General features: G+C 39.4%; 1 protein-coding gene across 1 annotated transcript; it reads left to right on the top strand.

Moving 5' to 3' along the window:
• Positions 1-508: 508 nt before the first annotated feature.
• On the top strand, positions 509-21,783 carry LOC135467168 (ankyrin-3-like). Its single transcript, XM_064744934.1, has 12 exons — positions 509-548; positions 4,223-4,351; positions 5,132-5,262; positions 7,177-7,286; positions 9,095-9,155; positions 11,617-11,745; positions 14,331-14,515; positions 17,702-17,838; positions 18,454-19,022; positions 19,658-19,865; positions 20,690-20,777; positions 21,367-21,783. Exons 1-12 carry the CDS (start codon positions 509-511, stop codon positions 21,779-21,781), a joined length of 2,202 nt encoding a protein of 733 aa, XP_064601004.1. The 3' UTR covers positions 21,782-21,783.
• Positions 21,784-24,526: the final 2,743 nt, after the last annotated feature.

The raw sequence follows: 24,526 nt of genomic DNA, 5'->3' as shown, positions 1-24,526 counted from the left end.
CAATGAAATGTTGCTTGTGTGGGGGCTGTATGATCGTGTAATACGCCTCGTTTGACCTTTGGGAAAATCTGTATCCACTGAAATATAGACAGAAGCAAGCGCTTGACCGCCTAGATGAGGACGCGCACAGTTGGTTCAGCGTGTGGACTACGTACCGATGCCATCTAGCTGGAGAACTTACAATTGGGCACAAACCAGCCTGCAAAATGCAGCGTTTCCTTTGGCAGCATCTGGGCTGGACTGTGACAGATGCACAGTACGCAGGTGGTTTGCGGAGGAGGACACCGATTAGCTCAGTAGTCTGCGCATAGATCTATGACAACGACACAAGATCAGCAGGTGTTTGCGTTTTGAATAATCGACAGATCTATAGGTATGCAGTATCGCTGCCGTCATTTTAGGCATCAGTCGTTCCACTAAATAGAGACAAATTACCTTGAATTACAACGACAAACAATGTAACATAGGAATACAAAACTGATGAAATGTAACCAGGTGAGCTTCAGCGATGGATTTCGGCCAGGCGGTTGTCTTTGATGGAGACCGAGGTAAGTCTCGTAAGTTATAGCACATTGTCACAGCATGACCAGCAATAATAAAACTGGGCGTTACCAGATTTTAGTATCTTACCGTTCAAAGAAAGGGTATATAAATTTTTTTTTTGTGTGGCAACCAATCGTCAACAGGAAAACGTTTATTTAGACGATGCTCATGCTCGGAAGAGAAACCAAATATTGCATGAGATAGGACCTTCCGATTCGGTACCGGTACATGTGTTTACGTTCAGCTGAGGTTGAATACGATGCTTGTTTTAGGTAAATTTCTAGTTAAAATAGCCACCAACTCAGTAATTACATTGGATGAGCCTCTTCCAACCATAGCACTTGCCGGAGTTAAAATATTCCAGTATTTGGCCCAGGGTAAACCCACGACCATCCGCAGGTTGCTGCAAGGCCTTCCCACTTACGGCCGAAGAGGAAGCCATCAATTATATTGAGGTCTATTTTCAACACTTTCTGATATTTACCTGAGGCATTTTGACAATGACCTCAACACTGAATTTAACTGATAAAGTAGTGCATGAGGAATTTCAAATTTGGTATATACATGTGTAGGTGTCTGCTTAGAGTTAAAATAGATTTTTTTTCTCTTTATAATTATCCACTTCATATGTCACCTGTGGGCTGTCTCTCAAAGGGGTCGTAACGCTATGCCGGTCATAAATACCAAGAGAGCATATGCCGTTAGTATACAACGTCATGGTGGTTAGGCCGGCATAACATTACGACCCCTTTGAGAAACAGCCCCGTGTCAGTTGCTTCTATCTTTGTGTTTTTCCACATGATTAGTTATAGGGCCTACTGGCTTGGAGGTTCATATTCTTGCAAGGAAAATGAAGTTAGAACACTTTTTCTAATTCATAATGTTACAGGCCTTAAGCTCAGTTTTGACAGCAAGAAACCATTGCCTTGGGTGACGTCAGAATTATTAAAAAAACCAATGGCATGCTGGATATTGAGCAAAGTTCAACATTGTTTTGTCGAAGGGTGACACCAGTTACCTAAACTGCTATCGGTTTACCTGTAAACCCTGTTTCTGACACGGCTATATGTGAAATTATTTACACGTTTTAGTATAATATAACCTTAATAAATGAATTTTATTTTATCTCTTGTAGTATATGATTTCACCGCTGTATAGATTTAGAAATATGTGCTTGGAACTTAAAGTGATGTAATCTGTTCGCAGAGACAGTTGTGTAGGTTGTGTCAGTGCGTGGAGTTTGTTCTGACCTCTTGTTGGTGCAGCCATTGTAAAACAAATTACTCTCAACTGCAACTGTGAATAATTATGACCTGTAACAATGAGTTCTTGGTGTTCAAACTAAGCCCACAGAGTTTAACATTATAAATTGGAAAAAGTATTCTTACTACATTTTTTTTAATAACATGGACATCCAACGTATCAGTGTGTAGAGCTTGTCTTGTTACATGTCACTGACTAAAGGCAATTTTGATAGGGAGTATGACTGATTTTACAGGGAACTGGATGTAGGCGACTCGCGAAAAGAAATAGACTATAGCTGTATTTAAGAAAGCTGGTCATTTTACATAAAACATATTTTACATCTGTTTTTGGAATCCACTCGCTCACTTTATCCTTAAGTAGAATCATAAAGTAAGTTAAGAAAATAAATTTAGGAAGATATGAAAAGGTGCATGTATTCTCAACTTGAACTCTACTCAACATGGTATTCTCATTCAACATTACACTCAATGGAACAGACCTCCGGCCATGATCAGTTATTTTCATATCCTAACTTATGAGCTGGTAGATTATGACAGTTAATGCAAGCAAATCACCTCGATTCCCTGTGTTGCTGTACTTTTCAAACATTTTTCATCCAATTCCAAATAACGTACAGAAGCTAAAAACATTCACACAAAATTAGTTTTCTGGCAGTGCTGTCTTATTATCTTACTTGTATGAAATAATGTGCAGTATTATTAGAGATGGAGGTGTCAGATGCTGGCAGTTTCAATGTATGTCCATCATGGGTAGGCTTTATTAGCATTATATAACCTTATCTGTACAATGTTACAGGTGGCATGAACTTGCACACAGTGTATTTATTTTTATTTATTTATTTATTTACTTGATTGGTGTTTTACGCCGTACTCAAGATTATTTCACTTATACGACGGTGGGAAGCCCACGTGCATCCGCATGTTGCTGGCAGACCTTCCCACTTACGACCGGAGAGGAAGCCAGTATGAGCTGGATTTAGAGCTACCGCATTGGTGAGAGGCTCCTGGTTCATTACGCGGCGCTAGCGTGCTAACCGACTGAGCCACGGAGGCCGGTGGATCCCATTCTTAAACACATATATATGACACTCCTCTGGAGATTGCACATTTCAGTGTGTTTTTAGCTGTACAAGTCACCCTGTTGGTAGCAGGGTCAATCAGATTTTTGACAACCGGTACATATTTAAACAGGAACCATTTGATAATGAGAGACCTGAGCAAAAGATGACATCACCTTTTTGAGGCATGTTGTAAGCTAATGTAATTTCTATCTCTAATTATGTCAGCTTCTCCACTTGATTGAATTTAATGGCAAGATCTTTATAGTCACGCTTTATTGGGCTACATGTCCAATGTAGATGGCATCAGTTTACTTCTAGTAGGAATTTCAGCATCAGAATGCATATACACTGTATGGGTCATCTGATTTATACATTTTGCAGTTTTACTAATTGCTCAATCAGGCAAGTTGTTTGTGTTTCGTGAATGGATTTTTAATGCTTGCATTTGTATTTTATCCAGTAATAATGGTTCCCTCTCAAATACCCCCATATGTCCCATGTGGTCCCCTCTCTAATACCCCCATATGTCCCATGTGGTCCCCTCTTAAATCCCCCCCATATGTCCCATGTGGTCCCCTCTTAAATCCCCCCCATATGTCCCATGTGGTCCCCTCTCAAGTACCCCCCATATTTCCCATGTGGCCCCCTCTCATATACCCCCCATATGCCCCATGTGGTCTCCTCTCAAATACCCCCCATATGTCCCATGATGTTCATTACGGCTGACTATAATACAATGTACATGCAGGTTTGTCCTTGCACAGAGGATGTGAAGAAAATAAATTTTAAATTAGTTAGAAAATTATGGGTCAGACTTTATTAACATATGTCAAATTATAGACCTTGAGTGGGACAGAATTGTTTGAAATATGGAATGATGTTTGGGGCCTTGGGTGTGCAATTAGGCCCCCAGAATGTCAGGTTGGCAACATTAATTAATTGGACTATACATAATCTCTGAAATGTGAGCTGCAGGGCATATCCCTAAATGCATCTACTTTGTTATGCGTCTTAAAGGCTCACAAGCTGAAAGGGTTAAAATAAATGTTCCGGTATGTGCTGCATGGTGAAAAAAATTATTCTTGATCAATGTTAATTTCTTCAAACAAGGATTTGGTTTGAGTTTAGCATCTTCTCCAGAAACTTTGAGAAGAATCAGCAAAAGTTTGACATATGGTAAGTCCATGACTATAAACAAGATTTCACTACTTTCACAAAAAATCGCTGTGAAAGTTAGTGATTTTCTTCAAGCTACATAATGTACTTCAAATGTGTCACCTTTTTAACTGTGTTAAGAATTGTGAAGTGTTTCCCAGACTGATTACTGCTGGGCTGTGTGTGTTTGTTGTGCAGATGAGGTGGAGTGGGAGTCTGACATCGATCTGCGCAGCGTCAACCAAGCGGCAGCTGCTGGTCACACAGATAAACTGATCCAGGCCATTCAAGTGGACCCCAGTATACTGGAGCAACAGGATGTGGATGGTCTGTCAGTCACAGCTTCCTTCTCTACTAGTTAACATTAACAAACTAATTCAATTAGTCTGTATTTTAGTAAATCCTTTTTTTTAGATGAGGTTACCAAATAATTAATAGATAATGTTTAATTTTTTAATTTTTACTCATGTTTGTAAGATGTTAACTCAAGCACATTCTGATGGCATTATTTGGTGAAGATTGATAAAATTATACTTTTTGTGAACCCCTGACATTGGCCAAGTTCACAACTAATGTGTCTAAAGTTAAATTTAAAGGTTGTCTGCAGTTGTACCCATCCTGACATTGTTCTGATGCCCTTAAATGTAATAGTCAGTCTACATCCACCCTGAATTAGTGTTCCAATGCCCTTACATGTAATATCTTGCACCCAACGTGACAATCATTGTTCTGATGACCTTAAATAGCCAGTCTACAATCATCCAGTCAGTCATTGCTCTGATGCCCTTACATGTAATATCTTACACATAACATGCCAGTTCGGATACCCTTACATGTAACATCTTACACCCAACCTGACAGTCATTGTTCTGATGCCCTTACATGCAGTATCTTACACACAACATGCTAATCATTGTTCTGATGCCCATACATGTAACATCTTACACCCAACCTGACAGTCATTGTTCTGATGCCCTTACATGCAGTATCTCACACACAACGTGCCAATCATTGTTCTGATGCCCTTACATGTAATACCTTACACCCTTCCTGATTTCAGTAAACGAGTAATATGATATGAAAAGTTTACTGTGTTTTCTGTGGCAGGTCTCACCCCTCTTGGACACTCCATTTTAGGGAGACAACTTGGAGCTGTAAAGAAACTGGTGAAGATGGGGTCAAATGTAAATGCGCAGGACAAGTTAGGGAGAACTGCTGTGGCTATTGCAGCGTACCAGGTACATATGACAGCGCACATACATATCCATGTATATATGAGGACAGTGTTGTACCAGGAATCCATTTTAGGCTTGCCTGTACATTACAGGGGAGGAGTTATGTTTATAACGCTGGACTTCTTCATGAGTTAATTAGCGTAAATGACAAAAATATGGGTGATGACTTTGGTCACATGTACTACATGTATTGATATCAGGTTTACCTACTAGTAAAACACGATAAGATAGATGATGAGTATCTTAAAGGTACAACATGTATTGATATCAGGTTTACCTACTAGTAAAACACGATAAGATAAATGATGAGTACCTTAAAAGTACAACATGTATTGATATCAGGTTTACCTACTAGTAAAACACGATAAGATAAATGATGAGTATCTTAAAAGTACTACATGTACTGATATCAGGTTTACCTACTAGTAAAACATGATAAGATAAATGATGAGTATCTTAAAAGTACAACATGTATTGATATCAGGTTTACCTACAAGTAAAACATGATAAGATAAATGATAATCATTCCACTCATTGATCTATTGGTTGCTTTTTTCACTTTAATACTCCAAAATTTACAAACCTTGACATTTTTCTTCTGTGTATTTAAGCAGTGTTAAGATACGTATAAATTGTTACGTATATTTTTTATATATTCAGCTGATAGTTTTGCACTTATGTGTATCTTAGAGGCTCTGGTAGCCTTGTTTTAATCATATACCAAATTTATTTTTGTTCATTTCCTTGGATTAAAGTCATTGCCATTTTCATATCCTTGTGGCAATATTGCTACTAGTAAGAGAGTGGTCAGTCCTTTTAGTAGGATGGTATCTTCATTTAACAGGATGGTTTCTCCTTTTAACACGATGATCCCTCCTTTTAACATGATGATCTATCCATTTAATATGATGGTTTCTCCTTGTAGCAGAATGGACCCTCAATTTAACAGGATTGTTTCTCCTTGTAACAGGATGATCTCTCTTTATAGCAGGATGATCTCTCTTTATAGCAGGATGATCTCTCCATTTCACAGGATTGTTTCTCCTGGTAACAGGATGGTCTCTCCATGTTACAGGATGATGTTTCCTTGTAACAGAATAGTCCGTCCTGGTTGTAGGATGATAGAGATGGTCTTTTATCATGCCCCTTTTTTGGGTCCATACATGGCTGGGTCAGGATTTCAGTAATTTGCTGATACCTTGAAAAATTATCAAATACCTGTATGCCTGGGCTGTATAATATCAAAAGCATGCCATTAATGACGAGTTTCACATGACACATACTTGTCTGTCTGCTTTTTGGTGGTGACACTGTGTGCACAGAAGTGGTTCACATATGTAGAGCTTCCGTGTGTACCTGCCTCTAGTTCCAAAGACTCTTGCGAATAGATCCCAAAGGTTTTACAGATTTTGATGTTTTTGATGATGTAGTGGTTTTTCAGGCTGTTACCAAAATATCTGCAGGACTTAGATATTAGGTTTCCTGTTGGTGTAACATGGCACACCCTGTGCCTTTCTAAAGTTGATTAAAAGTTGAGTTCCGTCAGAACAAAATACCTGAGGCTATTTTAATAGGTTTGTCTCCACCTGTTATCTGTAATAACTATCAAAGGTTGACTATTCTTCTAAAGCTCTAAATCTCAAGGTGTTCAATATACCTAACTACCGTTGGCCCAGAAACCTATTTAAAATGAATCCTGACAGCATTGATATTCCACCCCTTTGTGGTTTTTAGTTTGCTTTTTCATGTGTGTAACACTGTGTGTATTATCTACAGAACCGCTTTGCTTAGAGGTTGTAAACTTGAGGTTCTCATATTTGTACCTACAGTTGGCCCAGACTATACTTGCTAATAATATGGCCTGATTTAATTAAGTTTTTTTCTACTTATAGATTGTCTTGTTTTGTCTTGTTTCAGGGCTGGTATGAAGGGGTGGTATATCTGTTGAGACATGGTGCCAAGTTTAGCTTGTGTGACAAATCTGGACGATCCCCACTACATGCCTCCTGCTATGACCCTGACTACAGGTACATGTTCTGTAAAACCAAGTGTGACTCCAGGTACATGTTCTGTAAAACCAAGTGTGACTCCAGGTACATGTTCTGTAACACCAAATATGACTCCAGGTACATGTTCTGTAACACCAAGTCTGACTCCAGGTACATGTTCTATAACACCAAGTCTGACTCCAGGTACATGTTCTATAACACCAAGTCTGACTACAGGTACATGTTCTGTAACACCAAGTCTGACTACATGTACATGTTCTATAGCACCAAGTCTGACTCCAGGTACATGTTCTGTAACACCAAGTCTGACTCCAGGTACATGTTCTATAGCACCAAGTCTGATTCCAGGTACATGTACTATAACACCAAGTCTGACTCCAGGTACATGTTCTGTAACACTAAGTGTGACTACAGGCGCACGTTCTGTAACACTAAGTCTGACTCCAGGTACATGTTCTATAACACCAAGTCTGACTCCAGGTACATGTTCTATAACACCAAGTCTGACTCCAGGTACATGTTCTATAACACCAAGTCTGACTACAAGCACATGTTCTGTAACAGCAAGTCTGACTACAGGCACATGTTCATGTCTCTGTCAACAGTGTCTAGAAAAATTTATTGCATCATAGTGGGGCGTCTTGCAGATAATGAACAAATAACAGCTGGCTTACTCATCGTCACAGCCTTAGTTTGAGCCAGTCTTCATACCAGCTACCACACACAAGGATTGCTCAGGGCCTCCACTCAATTAACCCCTTTTTCACAGGAAGGCACCTACATGTATGACACACCACAAGATTAATTCTTGACGCATGAAGCTGTAAGAAGTGGGATCTCATTTAGTAAAGCCTGTGGCCCTGTTGAGATAGTTGATTGAAACAACCATTACCGGTACTTAGTCATATCCAGGTAATCATCATGACCAAAGTGGTCTCATTCATAAGGTGCCCTGTCCATGCAAAGCATAGTGTTTTCGTAAAAATAATACCTATCCTTCCCCAGGATTTTTACCTACATGTGTTATGGTGTAACAGAGAAACTTGATCTAAGCAATCTATGCAATGCATTGTAGGCCTGCCTGCAACACCAGCAGATTGAATTGTTTCTGTTCTGCTCTAGATCTGTCCGACCTTTTTCTTACACACTCTGTTTGATGATAAACAGATTAAGAGGTGTTTACACAGTAAACTTTAAGTGGCACTAGTTGGTGTTTACACAGTGAAATGTCTGCAGTAACTACACTGTAGGTAACTTCTAGTAGAGCCACTTATATGGAGGTTTAGTGACAGGTAATACTGCATGTATGGTCATATTTATGGCAGCATGTTGTACTTGTGCCCTTCACAATCTATCCTAAAGAAGGAACATAACATGTTTTGCACACCTAATCCTGGGTGTCCCTCGGGTGATGTAAACATTGCAGAGATGACAGGCTGTTCACACGAAGCTCTTACTGACCAGCTGCCATCAACATGAGCTAGCTCTGTAGTATTAAGTCCTCTAAGATTTCCTAGTAATGTGTAATGGTACAAGTAGTGTAGGAAGCCAGCAATGTGTTCATACACCATACTATAATTTCAGTCTGGAGTCCAGAAGCCATATATTGGAATAAGATAAGATTGGTAAGGTATACCCCCTTGTTTCTTGTATTGTGCTGGGATCTGTACATGACAGTCATATAGTTCTGTAAGGGGTCTATAAAGTCTCTGAATGTGTTCATATATATTCTGTAAGCCGCATGTGTATTATTGCTTACATGTATATATAGCTGAATGTTTATATATATACATATATGTGTATATTTATATTTGCTGTATTTGTAGGACATTGTGTGCTCTGCTGCATAACCTGTCTAAAGGAGAGATCAATCAAAAGGACCATGAGGTAAGAAAAGAATAGAATTTTTAGATTCCCCTGCTGTCACTGTTTGTTGGGGGGTCTTGGATTGTGACAACAAGTAAGATGGGACTCATATTTCTCTGTCTAACGTGTTCATTGTGATATGGAAGACTGCTTGTACATTTGTCTGTCAAACATGTGATTTATTTATTTATTTGATTGGTGTTTTACGTCGTACTTAAGAATATTTCACTTATATGACGGCGGCCAGCAGGTGGGGGGAAACCCACAACCATCCACGGGTTGTGGTCATACCTTACCACGCACGGTCGGAGAGGCTCCTGAGTCATTACGCTGCGCTAGTACGCTAACCAACTGAGCCATGGAGGCCCCCACAAACACGGGAAAGTTTGTCAGTAATTACATGTATTTTCCAGAGGCCAATACCCAGCATGGGTACTCCAGTTTCCTACATGGCAAGTTGATTATCTTCATAGAAGGGAAACATTCTGTTAAGCATCAACCAGTCTGTCAGTCAATGTACTGTGTGCTGCATAAAACTGAATAAGGGCCTACCAAAGTGTTGTTTGTGTGGATTCACGTCTGTTGGTCAGTTTTGATAGCCTTGTATTATTACATATAAGGATATTTCCTTACTATTGTTATAAACCTAGAAATATAATTTCATTCATTGTGTGACACCTGTAAGTCTTGTGTACCTGTAAGCCTTGTGTACCTGTAAGTCTTGTGTACCTATAAATCTTGTGTACCTGTAAGTCTTGTGTACCTGTAAATCTTGTGTACCTGTAAATCTTGTGTACCTGTAAGTCTTATGTACCTGTAAATCTTGTGTACTTGTAAGTCTTGTGTACCTGTAAATCTTGTGTACCTGTAAGTCTTGTGTACCTGTTAGTCTTAATCTTTACTATCTCAGTAACTGTCTTGTGTATAGAGCAGGATCAATGGCAGTTTCCTCACATTTTGAGCTGGTGGTCTACACTTAAAATTGCTCCTGAGTTTAACCTTGGCCATTTAGCTAAACATTTGGTCATTGCCTAGCGTAAATCTACCTGCCAGTAATGAAAACAACTTCTAAACTTTTTGAATGCCAGCACAAATGCACATTATGTGAGCATTATGAATACAGGTTACTCTATATGCAATTACGTCAGAGAAAAGACAGCTAATACATGGGAAACTTCAAGGAAGGGAGAGTTAATGAGGATAGAAACTTCAAGCAAGAGATAGTTAATGAGGAAAGAAACTTCAAGGAAGGGAAAGTTAATTAGGAAAGAAACTTCAAGGAAGGGAGAGTCAGTGGGGAAAGAAACTTCAAGGAAGGGAGAGTTAATGACGAAAGAAACTTCAAGGAAGAGAGAGTCAATGGGGAAAGAGACTTCAAGGAAGGGAGAGTTAATGAGGAAAGAAACTTCAAGGAAGGGAGAGTTAATGAGGAAAGAAATTAACTTCAAGGAAGGGAGAGTTAATGAGGAATGAAACTTCAAGGAAGGGAGAGTCAATGGGGAAAGAAACTTCAAGGAAGGGAGAGTTACTGGGGAACTAAACTTCAAGGAAGGGAGAGTTACTGGGGAAGCAAACTTAATTGATTGACAGTAAATGGGGAAGCAAACTTAATTGATTGACAGTAAATGGGAAATCAAACTTTAAGTAAATTAGAACACAGCTTATAAACAGTAAACAAAGAACAACAATGCTCAGAGCTCTCAACTATTGCAACATCAAAAATAAAAAATATTGATGTTTTCCTTGGAATTGTTAAATTAGATAGTAGTATTACACATACATGTAGATATATTTGGGTTTATATGTCCCTAATGCCCAGCCATTTGTGCGATGAGGAAAGATTTGTTGTTAGTTTGCTCTAGTACGTGCAGCACCCTCACATTGTTGCACTGTAAGTTTAGAATGTTCCCAGTGCTGTATTATAGGATATATGACAAGCAGGCCACAATCAGTTCAGAATATTTAGTTTTAATTTGATTGGTATTTTATAATGATCGACCTACTTAAAATGTTTTGGTTTGTGTGATGGTGATCAGTACATTTCATAGGCTGTATAGAAACCAAATTATCCAGAGTAGTGCCACAAGTAACTGGTGTGACATGGGCTGTATAGAAACCAAATTATCCAGAGTAGTACCACGAGTAACTGGTGTGACATGGGCTGTATAGAAACCAAATTATCCAGAGTAGTACCCCGAGTAACTAATGTGACATGGGCTGTATAGAAACCAAATTATCCAGAGTAGTGCCACGAGTAACTGGTGTGACATGGGCTGTATAGAAACCAAATTATCCAGAGTAGTACCAAGAGTATTTGGTGTGACATGGAGTATGAGTGTTCTGCAGAATGTTCCAGATGCATTCCATTGGTCATTGGCCTGAGCAAGTCATCTTTAACAAAGTTGATGTAGACCTTGACAGCAGGATAATGACAGTCCAATGTGGTGTAAAGCCATAATGATTCATTCATTCTGTTTGACAGGGTATGACTGCATTGCACTGGGCGGCCTTCCACGATCGTCCAAACCATGTGCGAATTTTGCTAGAGAGAGGGGCAGATATCTTCCGGGAAGACATAGATGGGAAAACAGCTTTACATTGGGCTGCTCAGGTGAGTGTTTGTTCATCCCGACAGAGAATGACAGTGTGGATGTGGCTTGGTTAATAGATGCCCCTACATCTACCCACCTGTGCTGAGGGCAGGCTAGGCTGACGTGCAAAATGATATAGGTGTGAGATATACAGGTAAATCTACATGTGTCTAATTAAGTCATATTTCGTCATGCTAACATTATTACATTATACCTATAAGTTTTAACCATGTCCGACTGAATTTGTTCTGATGGTAAACATTTTGGTGGTAACTTTAGTACATATGGACTAATTTTCTTACACGTGGATTAATTTTTTTTGGTGGAATGAGCCACAAGTCAAGATGCAATTACAGGTATGGCACCACTTGTCAGTGTAATCAGCATCTCATAAATTAAAACACTTTTTTCCCACCATATTCAGTGCACATGAAATCTTTACCCTGCACACTTGGCGCACCATATACAGTGCCCATAAAATCTTTACCCTGCACACTTGGCACACCATATTCAGTGCACATGAAATCTTTACCCTGCACACTTGGCACACCATATTTAGTGCACATGAAATCTTTACCCTGCACACTTGGCGCACCATATTCAGTGCACATGAAATATTTACCCTTCACACTTGGCGCACCATATTCAGTGCACATGAAATCTTTACACTGCACACTTGGCTCACCATATTCAGTGCACATGAAATGTTTACCCTGCACACTTGGTCCACCATATTCAGTGCACATGAAATCTTTACACTGCACACTTGGCTCACCATATTCAATGCACATGAAATGTTTACCCTGCACACTTGGCTCACCATATTCAGTGCACATGAAATCTTTATCCTGCAAACTCAGCCCAGCCTGTGCAACAATGCATTTCCCATCATCAGTCCATTGGTAACAGATGTAGAATGGGGCATACAAATTCCACTTCCATTATAATCATGGTCGTGCTAATGGGTAGGCCTACTGGTACTAGATCTATGGTAACAAACTGGCACTTGTTTGATAGCTCTTGTGCATTTGAAGGAATGCATAGAAATTCATAGTATAAAAACACCCAAGGTTCTATGCCTTTCAGATACTGATACTGAGAAATTCCGTAAAGTTTTCTTTTCTATGTAGTTGGTGCAGTATGTTCCTTGGTGTTAGATAGTGGAAGCACTTTCAGATTGCCCTGACCCATTACCACATGATTAGTGTTGGTGTTCCAGGGGCAGTCTACTTCCTGGAAGCTTAGGATGCTTACATTGCCATAGTCGAATTCTAGGCCATATTTGAAACCCGGCCAAGGGGAAGCAATAGTAATGTCATTTGAATAGTGCAAATTTTCACTGCTGGAAAAGGTGACTGTCATCTAACATTATTACAAGATTGTAAATTGGTTGCAGATGGCAGAATATCAATATTTGCCAAAGCTGGATTGTCCAACTACTTCAAGAGCTCAACACATTGATTGACTGCCACCTTGGTATCAGTGCTGCCTGTAGGCCAATTAATCTTTTGGTGGACCTCATGCATGGCATTGAGTCTACACATACTGCAGAATCACCTTTTGCTTGTAGCAGCCTCTCTTAATCAGTATCTCATTGATCCATAGAGACATATGATGGCGAAGTTGCAGAGTGGAAATCTGTATTGTTGCAGACATTCAGAAGTGTAACTCGTGAGGTTGCTGTTTTGTTGGCACCGTGCGTAAACAATTTAGCTCTCTGCAGTTGCATTTTAACAATACAATCAATGTCCTGCAGAGACTGAGGGAAATATGTGACAATTTTAGATCAGGATGGTATTTTGTATTTTCATGGCCACACAAGTTCCTCTGCATCAAGCAATTTGGCATGTTCCACAACCTTCATAAAACAGTTGAAAATCTCATTTAACCATGACAACTGTCAAATCAGTGGTCTTCCAATCAGGGCAAAATCATCAAAAACATGGGGGAACAGGTCATTCTGCACATGTGCGGCCTGAACTTCATGTAATATATGTACCAACCCTATAGAGCCTCAGAGTGATAATATGCTGCTTTTCCATTTAACGCAAAACAACTGAAGACACATATGAAAGGTAGTTTTTAGTTACATGTATTGCTGAGTAAACAGGTTATTTGTATAAGGACCTGGTTTATTGTTTTCATTATTTTGTTTATTTACTCTCTTTTATTGGACCTTACATAGCCATCCATACATGTAGTACCTTACATGGCTGCCCCTAAATGTACCTTACATTACCATCCCTACCTGTAGTACTTTACATTGCCGAACCAATATGTAGTACCTTTATATGCCATCTCTACATGTAGCTTACATTACCATCCCTTTACCTTACATTGCCATCTTTGCACATACCTTATATTGTCATCCCTGCATGTACCTTACATTGCCATCTCTGCATGTACTTTACATGCCATCCCTACATGTACCTTACATTGCCATTCCTTTATGTACCTTACATTTCCATCCCTACATGTACCTTACATTGTCATCCCTTTATGTAGTTTACATTGCCATCCCCACACGTACCTTACAGTACTAATTGTTTCATTACAAGATATTACTCGCACGTGCATTTAGGTAACTATTTTCATCTCTTGACAGAATGGAAATTTGCAGTGTTGCGAGTTGTTGTACAAATGGAAAGATGGGACATCATTGCTGAATCATGGAGATCATGCAGGGAAAACACCAGTCCATTTTGCAGCTGCAGCTGGGAATTTGTCTGTAATTCAATCATTTGCTACAGTGGAAGATTGTGACTTAGAGGCAGAAGATCCTGATGATCGGTAAGTACATTTTGTGCCATGTTACACACATGTTGAGGGAGCAATGTAATTAGTTGACAAAACCAATGATATGTAAGAAGCTAACGTTTCAGTGCAGTTCGTGATATGTCTTTTTTCATATATATATGAAATGTATATGTGTTGTAAGTTGAAATTCCAGATTTGAAAGGTTATCTTGAGCAGGATCAAGGTGGGCCTCAGTATGAGTTCTGACTGATGAGATTGGCTAGATAAAAAAAAATGCTTCAGCCGGGGTCCACATCGTTTACTGTCGTAGTTATCACTGTGGACTGTCAAATGGTAGACAACATACACTGTGGCTATATCTAAGCGCACAGCATCTGTGGAAAAACATTGACCGTGCAGCAGAAACGAATAAGTCAGTAGATTACATGTCTGTGCAGATGCCGTCTAACTCAGTGTTAAAGCAATGGGGTTAACATTTTCATGTATTTCTGAAAAAACGGTGATGTGCTTTAAATGCTTCTAGTGAGAAAACCATTGGTCGTATCTCAAATTGTTCTCCACCTTACGGAAAGAGCATGTCTCGTTACAGATTTTTAGCTTTAGTAGTTTTCGAGTAACAGGCTATAGAAATAACATGACAAAATTTTAGTTTTTGTGACTATATCTCAAAATATTACACAAATAGACAAAAAATAAAAGTAGATTTGGAATCAGCATCCCGTAATACATCAGAACATGTTAAAATATCAAATTTAAGAGTTAAGAGCATGGACCTATGGTGAGCTTCCACAGTTTTTGCTGGAAGTGAGTGATTTATTCACATTTAATGCCTCTAAAAACTGTCTTTGATTTCCTTGAAAAAACGGAATAGCTGTTCAAACAAGTCATGGGGAATTTTCCTGCAGAGTTTCACTTCAGTCAGTCAAACAGTCTCCTCTGTACGGTCGATGACTAAATTGGTGAAATAACATTAATCGGAACGATTTCAATTGGTGTCCCACAGGACTACCTGCGTGAACCAGTAATTACTACAACGGTGGACTAAAGCCTGTTTCTTTTAGCCAGTTGCCTATATTCAGCTGTCTGTAAAATCAGTCATACTCACTAAGAAAATTGCCTTTAGTCAGTGACACGTAACAACACAAGCTCTACACATCGATATGTTGAATGAAAGTCCATATTCTTGCAAAGAAAATTAGAAGTTAGAACACTTTTTCTAATTTAGAAGGTTAAACTCCATGTTTTGCCTTGTTTTGACTCCAAGAGATCATTGCCTCAGGTGATGTCATAATAATTCAGAAACCAGTGGAGTAATATAATAATATAATATTACCTTAAGACATGAATTATATTGTATCTCTTATAGTGTATGACCTCACAGCAGTATGGTTTTAGAGTTGCATGACTTTGGTAGGAAATTCTATTAAAAAAACAATTTAGTTTATAAGCTGAGACAGTACTGTAGCTGTGTTACTGTGTGGAGTTTGTTCTAACCACATGTTAGTGCAGCTATTGTAAAACAAATTATTCCCCACACCCATTGCCCAGCATGCCACTTAGTTAATGACATCGCTCAAGGCAACTAGTTCGTGGTACGTTGAAACCAGGCTTATATTTCACATTATGAATTGGAAGAAGCATTCCAACTGCGTTTTCCTTGTAATAACAAAGACGTACAACATATCAATGCGTAGAGCTTTTATTGTTACATGTCACCAAGGATGGGCAATTTTGGTAGCGAGTATGACTGATTTTACAGACAGTTGAATATAGGTGACTGGCTAAAAGAAACAGACTATGGTATGGAATTTAATGATGCTGTATGTGGTAGAAATGTGACCTGGGGAAACCGCAGCTTGGTATGGTTGTACTTATCAATCAGCTTCTGTCTGGTGAGGGGCCTCTGTGGCTCAGTTGGTTAGCGCACTAGCGCAGCGTAATGACCCAGGAGCCTCTCACCAATGCGGTCTCTGTGAGTTCAAGCCCAGCTCATGCTGGCTTCCTCTCCAGCCGTACGTGGGAAGGTCTGGCAAAAACTTTGCGGATGGTTGTGGGTTTCCCCCAGGCTCTGGCCGGTTTCCTCCCACCATAATGCTGGCCGCCGTCATATAAGTGAAATATTCTAGAGTACGGCGTAAAACACCAGTGAAATAAATAAATAAATAAATAAATCTGTCTGCTGATTTTGCCCCCATTCTTCTGGAAGTTGGACTATTTCTACTCTGTATATTCTCTGGTAGTCTCACCATTGCATGATGTTTCTGTTGGCCCAGTTTGTTCATATATTGAAAATTAATTAAAGGAAAATCATAAAACTCACAGGTTTACATAGAATATGTGAAAATACATCAAGTTCAAATATGCGCAGAAGTTTTGCATATTTAATGAAGTCCATTATTCTTATTAGTCATTGATCTTTGTGCAATAACTGCTCTAAAATATTGTCCAGTTTCTATAAAACTTTGTGTGGAGTTTGATTTCTTCTTGAAAAGATGAGAGGCAGTCAGGGTTTTTGTAATTACATGTGGCTCAGGTCTTGAAGAGTTATTACAGGACAGTCTTGAAATCTAGGTTAGTTTGAGTATGTGTAATATCTGGAGTTGCTGCATACTGATTTGGTTATCAGAATGATTTTGTTTATCTGCGCATCGTTTTGTGCCCCTGGGTCAGTTTTTTCTGTAATTTGCTTATACACGTGTCTTGAAAATGCCAGGTTAATTACATTAAGTATGGAAAACATGTGATTAGTGCATACCTTGTGGTCTGACAAGCATTTAAAATTTTTGCATATTGAGTTGCTAATAATCCAAAGCACAGGAGGTGGAGGATATTGATACAGCGCTTATAATTTTTTATGGAAATTAGTTGTCATTTGTGTACATATAGGTATTTATTTATTTATTTGATTGGTGTTTTACGCCGTACCCAAGAATATTTCTCTTATACAACGGCGGCCAGCATTATGGTGTGAGGAAACCGGCCAGAGCCCATGGGAAACCCACGACCATCTGCAGGTTGCTCACAGACCTTCCCACTTACGACTGGAGAGAAAGCCAGCATGAGCTGGACTTGAACTCAGAGCGACCGCATTGGTGAGGGACTCCTGGGTCATTACTCTGTGCTAACGTGCTAACTAACTGGGCCACGGAGGCCCCTATACATATAAATCAGTGCGATGTGTGACTCAGGAAACATGGCTACTTTTCTGTCTTACCACAGCACTCCTCTACACTGGGCTGTAGCCACTGGCCAGGTACATTGTGTGGCTCTCCTGCTGGACTTTGGAGTCACACCCAACCCCGTGGACACAGAAGCTTGCACGCCATTGGATTACGCAAGGCAATCCAATCAGAAGGGTATTTACTTTATGCATTTGTTTACCGTACACTGTACAGATGCTAGTAATGTTCAGATTTTTATACCAATCACTTGGAGGGGTGATATTATGATGGTATAGCACAATTTTATCTATCTCTCTGTACCTGTGTTGGAGGCTTGAACTCTGGCTGTTTTGCATACATACACATAGTTTTAATTCTTGGTGGGTACATAGACGTGATTTGTCATTTGTCTATTTTTGCAGTTGTCATGGTAACTGAATGGCCAGTTTCTATATTTGATTTCCCGGTACATATATATGTATGTCTTGAATTGTTTTAATGCTGTCTTAACTTTTACTGTATACACCCATCTGTAGTTGCCATGATACCCAGATTGCCAATTTTAGCGTATCTACTATATATACAGGAATACATTTGTTCATCTGTATATAGAGTTCACGTGGTGATCTCCCTTTGACTTGGCTCTTCAAGTATTTTGCTTTATTCACTATAAAGCTTTCATTGTGTAAAGGTTCAAGAGTAATGAAATGTTCACTGTGTATCCAAATCTGAGAAATTTCAATGGAATGGTTATCAAAGGTCACAGGGCACAAAAAATCACGATCTTTATCATTTCTTGTTTTGTACCAGAATGTATTAAGTTGCTGGAAGACAAGCTGGGAATTGAGTATTGTGTTAGCAGTAGTGATCAACAGCAGCTTTCTCCACCAACCTCACCTATCTCACCAAGTCATTCCACCACCAAAAACCCACTCACTTTCTTCAAGGGTTTGTTTGGATTAAGTAGCAAGAAAAGACTTGGCTACTCTAGCAGTTTGTCTTCAGTCCCCAGTTCAGATGTGCCGTCCAGTGATACAACAATGATGAAGCAAGCCATGACTTCGCAGAACATTCACTTAGAAGGTCCCACTGAGGATGAAGTGGAGAGGGCTTACAGTGAACCAAGGGAAGTAACTGTGAAGGAAAACCTGCTTGATAGGTGTTTAGACAGCAAGATCTCTGAAACATCTGACATGAGACAGAGACCCAGCAATGAATCAAATGAGGATTCTCTTGTTGATCTAAGACCGTCCCATTTCCAGGCAACTTTGCCCAACACAGAGTCTAACATGATGAATAGCCGTGTGGGGCAGCTGGAGAGCCCCAGCAGATTTGTACAAAATGGACATATGGACTCTCCTAGGTTGTCTCATGTAAAGGTGAGCCTTACAACCTGAAGTCCTGTACTTAGGCAAACAGCTAAGCTGCCATTCTCAGCAGTCCTGTCTGTTTTCATCTGTCACTGAGACATCAGAAATGGCTCATGTTGTACTATTTAAATGATAATTATGTATTTTGTGTATATCCAGAACACATCTTCCATGTGCTGGTATTGAAGAATTTGTCAGTGCATCTCTAGATAGAAACTCTCATGGCATGTGGGGCTTTGGTGACAATAGGCATTCGCTTGTGTGGTGCATTTTTTCATTCATTGAAAACCATTCACAGGTCTTCTCCAACATGGTGTATATACCATACCTGTACATGACACATGGGAGTTCATCAGTAACTTGCCAAAGGTTGGTGGTTCCCTCCAGCCATAAAACTGACTACCTTCGTATAAGTGAAAACTTAACAAATAAATGTGACTGAGTGAATATAATGTACCATCTTATATTTTTACGCTAGTCAATATGACATTGAAGTAGTTGCTAAATATACCAATCTTTAAGACAAGACACTGTTTATATACATGCACATTTGGTATTAGATGGTCTGGGATTCCATCTTGATCACACAAGGTATAGAGTATTCTTCAGTCTTGTATGTGAAATATCTCTTGTTGTTTTAACAGGCTTGCGGACAGAAAGGTGATAAGCCTGCACATATTAGCTGTTCCCAGTCCTTGGGTGAACCTGCCCCTCAGTGGTTGATAGGCCCTGGAGTTGACTCCTCTCATAGTCCAACGCCACGACCACTGACCGACCCCAAGGAACTTGGTCCACTTAAAGGCCCAAAACCACGATCAGGCCAATTCAAGTATAACATCCCACCACTGAAAGGTGTGTGCCGTCAGAGATAGAAATAAGGATTGCAAATGTAGATATGAAATAATGAGAAAGGCAATTCTTGGATCATTCCCCTGCAGTCTAATCAGCTCAATAACTTTTGTGCAGTTGTATCCATGTTTAGGTAAATGTTTAGACACCGTATGTATTGTGCCGAAGTTTTACATTCTTCTACAGGCGAGGTCTTTGGTAGCTTTAATTGGTACGAGAGGTATTTTTCATGTTATCTCCTTAAGAAGAAGAATATAAGAAAAGAGTGAGTACTTCGGGTTAACATTGTACTTAACAATTTTTCAGTCATATGACGATGATATAAAAAAAGAAAAGAAATGTATAATGATAGTAACTACAATCAACTGAAGCCACAAAATCAGGGACATTGGAGTCAGTACATCAGAATATCAGCAGGAAAAATGTGCTCATAAAATGTATGATGATAGTAATTACAATCAACTGAAGCCACAAAATCAGGGACATTGGAGTCAGTACATCAGAATATCAGCAGGAAAAATGTGCTCATAAAATGTATGATGATAGTAATTACAATCAACTGAAGCCACAAAATCAGGGACATTGGAGTCAGTACATCAGAATATCAGCAGGAAAAATGTGCTCATAAAATGCATGATGATAGTAATTACAATCAACTGAAGCCACAAAATCAGGGACATTGGAGTCAGTACATCTGAATATCAGCAGGAAAAATATGCACATCAAATGTACGATGATAAATTGTTCACACAATTCTTCAAGGCAAAAAAAAAAAATTCTGAGCTCGTGTTGCCATAATGTTTTTGTTTTTGTCTTTTAAAAAACAGGTACAACAATGCATGAAAAGGTGTTAGCTTTAAGGATGGACAAGACTGGTCCCTCCAGATCTCCCACCCCTCCCAGCTGGGTGGATAGGTAACTAAGCTTGCCCCACGGACTGTGCCATTAATTATCCTGTGATTACTATATTTAGTTCACATGGTTGTGACATCACAGGAATTAAGTGCCCTTTTTTTTTTTTTTTTTTTTTTTTTTCCTCAACTTCTGATGGTTGTTAGAAATGGAGAAATGATAGATATGTTGATTGGTTGGTGGTTAATACCATGGTTATGTCAGGGTAATGAGGTATCATGTTAACACTAGTCTTCTCCACTCCATTACACCCAATCACACCCAATCACACCCAATCACCATAAAGTGTATGTGAGGGGGTATGACTAAATACCATCCATATAAACTGTCTTCCACTACATATGGAACAGCATAATGCTTCATTTTGTCCGACTGTGAAATCTTGCTGTTCACCTTCATGAAATATTATTTTTGCCCTTGGAGTCTATTTTATTATATATGGTATGTGTTTTATAATTGTTATTTCTTCACACAGATGTTTTGCATTTTGAATGCATGGTCAAGTGGAATGCAAAACTTTGAAAGAAAGGCATACCTGCATCAGCATAGAACTATGCAAAATACTCATAAAAAGTACACTTTTTTTTTGCAGGTCCTTTGATCCACTGAGTCTAAGACAGAGCCATGAGAGGAGTCCTTTAGTCACTGGAATGATACCCAAAAATCTGCATCAGCATCAACCTCTCACCCCCAGAGGCCACCTGAAGAAAGGCCCTGGGATACTCAGGAGCAACAACCTATCAGAACAAAGACTTCATTCCCCGGCACCATCAGTTTGTCATTCCCCTGCACCATCAGTTAGTCATTCCCCTGCACCATCAGGCAGTCAAGACAGAACAGAAGAATTTGTTCAGCTCTCGCCAGATTTGGGATCACAGGTACCTGTCCAAAGCCTTACAAGCCAGAGTCCTAGACCCCGAGCTCACAATATAAAGCCTACCGCGGGGACATTTTCTGTGGCCGAAAGGAAGCAGCTGGATAAACAGTTACATAACTTACTCTTATGACCAAAGGCATTGTTACAGTTCAGCATATTTGCTGAGGGATAGACTTTATATTATATATGTACATATATATTTATATCTATTTATTTATAATGTGTCATTTTTCACCTTTGTGTCTTATCTATACAACTGTTCAGACTTGTGTTTATTTTCATCACTCGAGTTTGCTTTGTTAAAATCTCACCTGAATGGAATAAACTTGAATCAGACTTCCAAAGTAATCCACATTCAGAGACTGGTTCGTTCTGTGTGAAGTATGTTACTAAAAGAGGAGGGGGTAACACGTGTTAGTCGGTCTTCAACAGATGTAACAAAGTCTAGTGTGCAGAACAGGGAATGCTCAACTCGTTGTCAAGGCTGTAACACAAAATAAAATGTGAAGAGTTTGAGAACAGGAAACCGTCCTCATGTACTTTCTTTTTACTAAAAACATTTTAGTTCTGCATCGGTCTGTCTGAAGCAGGCAATTCTGACATTATATTATGTTTATATATGTTCCCCATCCGTAAAAGGAATATGTGGACGTGTGTGAAGACTAAACGTGGCCAATAAGAATTAAACCCACGCCAGTGCAGTTAACATTTAGTTGCGAATTACGCGTTTGTACAGGTAAACGATAACTAATTGTTTTTCTACTAGACAAAAATATAAGAAAAAAGGAAATTTATAAAAACGGGAGTTCCAGTACCGGTACTTTCTTCCTTCCTGTGAAACAAGAAGCAGTCAACAGGTTACGATGATGACGGAAAGACACAAGGAATGTTCTAGGCGAATGGACAAAAATCAGGGTCCAAATCGTGCTGCCTGCCGTGCTAGTTCATATCTTGTCGATGATCAAAATATGTATCTCAGGTACTCGTACGCTTTGATCGCAACTGCTCCTATATTCAACGTTCAACACGGTGAAGATACTGCCCCTAGCCCAGGGTTAGTAAATACTTGTTAAATTTAGGAATTTACACGTCAGGTGTCACAAAATAATTACTGGTATAACGGGCAATTAAACGATCAAGAGTGCGCCGACAACGAAAGAAGTCTGAAGGGCAGGCGGTTGTCAGATTCTGCATGTAGGCCAGTTACGATACCGCATTTTCAGGTCTATGCACTTCTTCAAGCAATTACTTGTTGACGGCCAGTCAAACTTACATTTACAACGAGTTAAGACAACCGGGGACCGACAAATTTGTGGTAATTGTCGTTAATCTTGGATTGGGAGTGGGGCCTTTGTGAATTTTAATGAATCTTAAGATATCGCTAGTGGTGGTGAGAGGTTCAGAGTGGTTGCCGGTGGTTTTTGCGTATGCACAAAAATTAACTAAGATCGTAATTTGGACTAATGCGCTTGCAAAAAATTAGCTGACATCAGATCGTAATTTGGACTAATTAGTACCAAATCCCCACGAGCTTGGCAAACATTCTTCACGACAGTTGAGATATGTACATTTTTGTGCCAGTGCTTTCAGTTTGATTTCATGTAGTCACGTGCTTACCGTGGGTAAAGAGGAGTACTGTCAGAGTCGATGGGTCAGTTTAGGTGTGACTGCTAACTGGGATTAATACAACAGATATTAGTTCCGGGTGCAAACTATTTTGGGGGTTTTAATTGGGGTAAATCCACAGGGATTGACCGCGGTCAAAAGATCGCGGCGAATTACAAGGGTCGTATAGGTGGCCATAGTTCTGGTCCGAATGGGCCTTTATGCAATATTTGTGAAACATTTATCGGACAATTCTAAAAAAAAAAATAATCGACAGAGCTGTGAGCAACGCATCAGGCGTACGTTTAAAGAGAGACGTGTCTCAACTGTTAGTCCACGATTTTCCAATTTGTCGGGACAATCGTGACCAAATATCGAATGCTGCGTGTATGGCTCTTAGTGCATTCTTATCTATAGTTCAAAGCTACTGGTCAATATGGTTTGCTAATGAGTGGAGTTCATCAGTAACTTGGCCGAAGTCGACCGATTATCTCGGGTATCCTTCGCTCCTTCAACTAACCTGCATCGTGTTTAAGTGAAAAAGTCTTGATTATGTCATTATAATAATCTGCAGTCAACTAAATAATAAACAAGGCATCAACGATACAAGTCCTCTTGGTGGTTGGTTATCACTCAGCGAGGTGCATGTGTGGTGTGACAGGTTATGGCAAACTTTAACACTAGAAAGGAATGATCAGTTCTGACTCCCTGTGTAACTCACAAATTTACTAGCACCTTGACCTATTATTTCTGACACGCGGCAGTAAGAACTAATTGCCGTTTACCTCAGCCGTTAGTTGCCATGCCTGCTATTGCCACCAAATATATCAACTGGACTATAAAAAAAACACATGAATTTGAATGTAATTCGAATCTACAACGACTATCTACGACTAAAAAATCATTGGAAAAATTTCTTAGAAGCAGTATGCACCCCGTTTGTCTGTCCTTCACACTGATGCACTTCACATACTTGTTGACAACGCATGGTTAGTCGTACTGAATTCAAACTTGGTAAATGACTTCACCATATCACGTTATGGCCGTTTTGGACAATATTTCAAAATGGTTTAATGTGTTGAGTTGAAACTTGGTACATGGCTTAACAAGTTACAGATTGCATTACAGATTCGGATTTCTGAACATTACATCCAATTTGGCAAACTATGGCCGTTTTCATCCAATTGTCATCTTCGACAGTTTTCCGGATTTTTTTCAAAACAGCTCATCGTATACCTTTGAAACTTGGTACATGGCTTTCCATAACAAA

Source organism: Liolophura sinensis, chromosome 6 (assembly GCF_032854445.1).
Source record: "Liolophura sinensis isolate JHLJ2023 chromosome 6, CUHK_Ljap_v2, whole genome shotgun sequence".
In the NCBI taxonomy this organism is placed as follows: Eukaryota; Metazoa; Mollusca; class Polyplacophora; order Chitonida; family Chitonidae; genus Liolophura; species Liolophura sinensis.
Note: the sequence above shows the minus strand (reverse complement) of the source record. Positions and strands in the feature narration are given on the sequence as shown.

What these genes read in the sequence shown, in the direction of transcription:
- LOC135467168 (XM_064744934.1), top strand. Translation starts at nt 509, where the DNA reads ATGGATTTCGGCCAGGCGGTTGTCTTTGATGGAGACCGAG. An exon ending in GCAGAAGATCCTGATGATCG is followed by an intron (nt 14,516 to 17,701) that starts GTAAGTACATTT and finishes GTCTTACCACAG; the next exon opens with CACTCCTCTACACTGGGCTG. An exon ending in CTAGGTTGTCTCATGTAAAG is followed by an intron (nt 19,023 to 19,657) that starts GTGAGCCTTACA and finishes TTGTTTTAACAG; the next exon opens with GCTTGCGGACAGAAAGGTGA.